The sequence below is a fragment of the Populus euphratica genome, unplaced genomic scaffold (genome assembly GCF_000495115.2).
Source record: "Populus euphratica unplaced genomic scaffold, PopEup_1.0 scaffold185.1, whole genome shotgun sequence".
NCBI classification, from domain to species: Eukaryota; Viridiplantae; Streptophyta; class Magnoliopsida; order Malpighiales; family Salicaceae; genus Populus; species Populus euphratica.
Window position 1 is genome coordinate 411555 of NW_011499982.1, and position 6031 is coordinate 417585.

Sequence of the window (6031 nt, forward strand, 5' to 3'; positions counted from 1 at the left end):
TTTGTGCTCAATTCTCCCTTAATTTTTTGATTAGAACTATCCACCTCCATGCATGACAATCTCTTTGAATCAATACAAGTTTTCCTTTGTTGACAAGCCTTAGCCCTTTTCTTCATATTCATCTGTTTCTATAAGTTGATATCTTTGCCAAATTCATCTAACTTCATTGGCAAATTTGCTTGGTCTTTCAAGACAACTAAAGTAGCTGCTGCAACACTTTTTTCAAAGAGAACTAGCATAGTGAATTATTCACTCTGCATAAACACTACGGAAAAAGCAGATGAATGTTGCTTTCAGCGAACTAGCATTTGAAATGTTAACTGTGGTGGGTCTTACACATAGTAAATAACGTTTGCCATTTTACCAAATGATTTGTAAGAGGATGTTTGGGACTTCACTTGGGTAGTAAGGTACTTGGGTAGTAAGGTATGTAAGAAGATAAATTGAAAGTTGTAATAGCTTTCAAATATCATTCAATGCTTTATTTATTTAATTTTGACTTGATCAGATTTTAATTAATTATTTTAAATAATTAAATTTTAGCAATTAGAGTTTTACAAATCACAACATAACAATTAATTATTGGAATAGTTTGTTTAATGGAATCATAAAATGTCATGTATATAGTGGATCATAATTATAAATAACCTGAACAAATCACAACATAACAATTAATTATTGAAATAGTTTGTTTAATCAGGAATCATAAAATGTGAAAAGACATTCAAAACTAGGGATAATCATGTATACAGTGGATCATGAGATTTACTTCTAATTTATATAATGTTATTAAAAAATATTAAAAAATATTTTTTTAAGTAAAACACAAATAAAAAAATTTCACCGGATCCAATGATACAATGCATAGTGTAGACATTGTTCAACGGTGCTAAGTGAATTAATTCAATGGGCACTATTCACTTTAATATTCTTTCTTCCATGTTTTAGGTCTTTCTTTCACCATTGAAAGTTGGGAATATTCTTTAAAAGAAACATCATTAAAGATCTCCTCACCAATCTGGAGCAATAAATCACGGGTTGACTGGTAAGTATCATTTTTTCACTGTTACTCTTTCTCTCATTTCTGCTCAATTCTCCCTTAATTTTTTGATCAGAACTATCCACCTCCATGCATGACAATCTCTTTGAATCAATACAAGTTTTCCTTTGTTGACAAGCCTTAACCCTTTTCTCCATATTCATTTGTTTCTATAAGTTGATATCTTTGCCAAATTCATCTAACTTCATTGGCAGATTTGCTTGGTCTTTCAAGGCAACTAAAGTAGCTGCTGCAACACTTTTCTCAAAGAGAACTAGCATAGTGAATTATTCACTCTGCATAAACGCTACGGAAAAAGCAGATGAATGTTGCTTTCAGCGAACTAGCATTTGAAATGTTAGCTATGGTGGTCTTACACACAGCAAATAACATTTGCCATTTTACCAAATGATTTGTAAGAGGATGTTTGGGACTTCACTTGGGTAGTAAGGTACTTGGGTAGTAAGGTATGTAAGAAGATAAATTGAAAGTTGTAATAGCTTTCAAATATCATTCAATGCTTTATTTATTTAATTTTGACTTGATCAGATTTTAATTAATTATTTTAAATAATTAAATTTTAGCAATTAGAGTTTTACAAATCACAACATAACAATTAATTATTGGAATAGTTTGTTTAATGGAATCATAAAATGTCATGTATATAGTGGATCATAATTATAAATAACCTGAATTTTAAGATTTTATAAATTATAAATCTGATTATTTAATTTTTATTTTTATTTAAACAAGTTAGATATATCAAATTAGTTAATTTTTTTTATAAATATTATAGATATTCACGCGTCTTCTAGCATATAATTTTTTATTTTTTATTTTTCAGGATACTAAAAAAATATACTCGCAAAGAAATCTGAATAAATGGAATATACAACACATTGAAATCTGGCTCGACATCTTCTTGACTCTCATTTATTTATTGCCCATATCCACTTCAAAACAATGAACACTCCAAGTACATGTACCTGAAAGTAAATTACCCAATTCAATTAAATTAAAAAAAAAAATTGGTTCACTGTAGAACAAATAGCACATGTTACATTTTCAGTTGTCCCGCATCATATAAAACTTCTTCTTCTTCTTTTTTCTAGAATTGTTGATATTTAAATTCTAAACATGAATCATAAGTGAATGAAAGGTGAAACGGTGTATATAAATAAATATCTGCATACTCAGAAAGACATGAACATTTTGAGGATTGAAAACTTTTAATGATAGTAGTTGATTATTTTGACCTCTTTTTTGTAACTTCGATTAACTTCTGTTGTAGTTGATTCTTTTTATTGTTGTCACCATATATGATTTTTCATAAGAGTATACTTTATTGTAATTAATATTATTAATAAAATAATTGATAAATTTGAAAGAAAATATTATATAATTTACTAATTTTACTAAATGTATTGCAAAAATAATTTTATCATATTATACTTAATTTTATATTTATAAATTACATACAAATTATTAATTACAGGATTAAAAAATAAACTTGAAACTTACCATATGCACAATTTAAATAATCTTGAGTCTTCTACAGCCTATTCCAAGATTAACTCAAGACTAGACTTGAGTTAGGTAAAATTCAAAATAACATTAGATACTAGCTGCAGTGAAACATAAATATACTTGGGATTTAGCAGCGTGTACCACCTAATTAATGAACACTGTAAACCATCTCTCCTCCAAATTCAACATGTTACTTTTTATAATTGTATTAACAAAAGCACTTATAAAGAAAGTTAATCAAACACATAATTTTTTTTTAATCAATAATAATTTCAACAACAATAAAAACATATTTTAATATAATACACCACAACCAAAAATGATTTCATTAAACTAACTTCTTGTAAGCCACAACCGCAAAAACAAACGAACGGTTGAATTAGCATGCGGGCCACTGTAAAATCATGGGCCCCAAAAAATTTACCTCGCATGGAAATAGTGGGTGACCGTGACTTATGATTGATATGCAAGAGAGAGCTACCAGGCAAAGCTAATGAGTCGTTCTGATTAACTGGCGTTCATGAGGGACTTGGGCTTTCCTATCCTTGACAGACCAGAACTCTATAATGTCCTACAGAAATGGCCGAGCAGTCTTCTACACTCAAAAATAAATTTTCACTTAAATAGGCCACAGCCCACAGCCATCCTTAAAGGGGAGGGGGGGTGGGGTGTGGGGGGTGAAGAACTAGTTTCAATTTATTTCGGTCGATGCTAATATAAGTTTGCAAGGTAGGAGTGATGGAATATACTTGGGAATAAAATCTCTCAATCCTTTTAAATTTTAAAATCTAAAAATTTAAAACATATAGTAGTGAAAAATATAAAACAGATCTCTCCGTCTCTTGTATGTTAAAGAATTATTGGTCATAGACAGTTTTGCTGTCATCGTCATCCCAGGCAACAGAGCCCTGAATTGATGCCAGTTTTGCAGTCTATTATTTACTCATCTCGTAAAGCTGGTGTTGTGCCTCACCTACTTCTCTGCCACAATCATTAAGGTGACAACTTCTAATTTCAGAATTATGGGTCCCTTTTCCCTTAGGATGCCAATGGTCATGGTTTTTGAAGGTTTTTTTTAATCACATTCCTGTAGCATGCGTTTGTCTGCTGATATTCAAGTTGCAATGATGACAACTATGGTGCAACAGGCTGTGCTGCCGAGAGACACCATTTTATATTTTCGTAAAGATTAGTACACGATCTAAATATCCCAACAAGATCTTGTTCTTGTTTTCAATGGCCTGGTCTGGTCTACGACGAAGAAAATTAATTTATTTGCAAACGTGATCTGAAATGGTAATAAACCCAAATACTGGATGGAGATTGTGGGCAAGCGCGCAGGGCTCGAATCTTTATGGTCTATCGAACCACCATAATTCTTGGGCTCAATATTTGTTAGCTTGTCTGATGAGAGAAAGAATACAAGGTAGCTGCCCCTCTCCCTCTCTTATTTTGACAGAGTAATTAATTAGAAGAAATACATTTCATATCTAGCTCAAGTTTAAAACAGGACCAGCTGAACGGAGACTTTGAAAGAAGAGAGAAAACAGCCTAGTCCTGAATTCAACGGCTTAAAGTCTAGGGATAATGAAACAGGATGAAGGTTTCAATCCCTTGGCATGGAGAAAGTTGAGACATGCGTTTCGATCATTTTTCTTGAAGTTGAAACTAAATGTTACATTGATAACTAGGGGATGTTGCAGCACCAGCAGGTCCTACAGGAAATGATAAACAAAGAAATTAGGAGACGTTATGATGTTTCGAACTTCCCAGTATCACAGTGGATGCTTATTCCACTGTGCTTCGTGATTAACCAGTCTGAGTATTAGTTGTTTAAGTTTTGCTTCTCGATCTTATTGTCTTTGCACAAATTTTGATAGATTCAAAAATCATGTCTATGCCGAAACTTTTGAGACTACTCCCTGAAGATTAATCACAGCCTGTTAATTGAAGGCAACTTGGTCTCATACGGTATCACTGTACGAGCTTGTTCTATAATCTTGTCAAATGGGTGCAAGTAGAGGTAAGGTCCTAGAATTATGCCCCATTATTTTGTTTGCTCTCGTTCTCAATTATTCCCGATTCCGTCTCCCTTCCAGGGAACCATGAGCAAAGCCTGCGAGCTTCTCTTTGGATTTGGAAGGACACGCAATCAGGAATAATCTTTGCAGAAATTAAACTGGTACTTCCTACTATACATCCTTAGAGTTTGGATAATGACAGTTCCCGCTGCTAGAGTAATTAATGCTACAGTAACCTTGGCAAAACCTAGATGGCAATGGCAATCAACACATCAAGCTGACAGGTTCAATCCCCACAACAATCCATTATCACGAGTGAACTTAAGTAAGTGAAAACTATAAGTACGTCGTGGGTGAAATAAGACTAGGGAGGGGGTGGATCTGCATCATCGCATCAATACAAGTCATTAATAACACTTATTAATGCTCCTGCAACACATCAACTAACCACATACTCTTTCACCTGCTAATATTTACTTCCCTCCGTCAGCTCTATATAATCACCTGTCCTTCGATGGAAAATGCATCTTTCAGTCATCTCTTATCTTCCTTCTAGTCCTCTCCGAGCATACAGAGATGGAGAAGCAGAAGAGCAATCAGGCTCCAATGTTGATGTGGGTTTTGGTCGCTGGCTTGCTTTCCCACAACTTGGCCTTCCCTGTCTTGGCCACAACCTTTGAAGATCAGAAGAACTACTACTCCCCACCAGACCCGCATTCAAGAAGTCCCCCTTCTGGTCTCCATCACCCCCCCCTCCTTGAAGATCAGAAGAACTACTACTCCCCACCAGACCCGCATTCAAGAAGTCCCCCTTCTGGTCTCCATCACCCCCCCCTCCCCCTCTCTCTCCATATATATATATATATCACACAGAGGCAATAGCGCTCTAAACTACATTACTTGCACCCTATATATCTTGCATGCTCGACCTCCTTTTTTCTTACTAAGTTGCTAGATAATTTGTAAATTATGTGTTCACGTGTATTCATTCTATTATATATAGTATTTTTTTTATACTATATATGCAAGTGATAGTGGGAAGAAAATGTTCATATCTGATCAAATCACTAAGAGGATTCAGCTAATTAAAGAAACCTCTGTAAATCTACTTCATTTCTTTCTTTCAATATCTAGATTGTTAACGGTTCAAATTCTAATTGGCAGGTTCACACACCCCTTCCCATGGAACTACACCTTCACATGGCTCAGGAGGTAGTTCTGGTGGCACACCATCTCACTCAACCCCGTCAACACCTTCAGGTGGAAGCCACAATCCAACACCATCAACCCCTTCAGGTGGAGGCCACAATCCAACACCATCAGCCCCTTCAGGTGGAGGCCACAATCCAACACCATCAGCCCCTTCAGGTGGAGGCCACAATCCAACACCATCAACCCCTTCAGGTGGAGGCTTCAATCCAACACCATCAACCCCTTCAGGTGG

The 6031-nt window shown here is 34.7% G+C and overlaps 1 protein-coding gene across 1 annotated transcript in view; it reads left to right on the forward strand.

Moving 5' to 3' along the window:
- The first annotated feature begins 5093 nt into the window (after positions 1 to 5093).
- The window catches only part of LOC105139875 (protodermal factor 1-like), a 2178-nt gene continuing 1240 nt past the window's right edge, over positions 5094 to 6031 (forward strand). The window contains exons 1-2 of the mRNA XM_011046506.1: positions 5094 to 5323; positions 5752 to 5868. Coding sequence (XP_011044808.1) covers positions 5164 to 5323; positions 5752 to 5868 — 277 coding nt within the window. The 5' untranslated portion in view covers positions 5094 to 5163. The remainder of the gene's footprint in view (positions 5324 to 5751; positions 5869 to 6031) is intronic.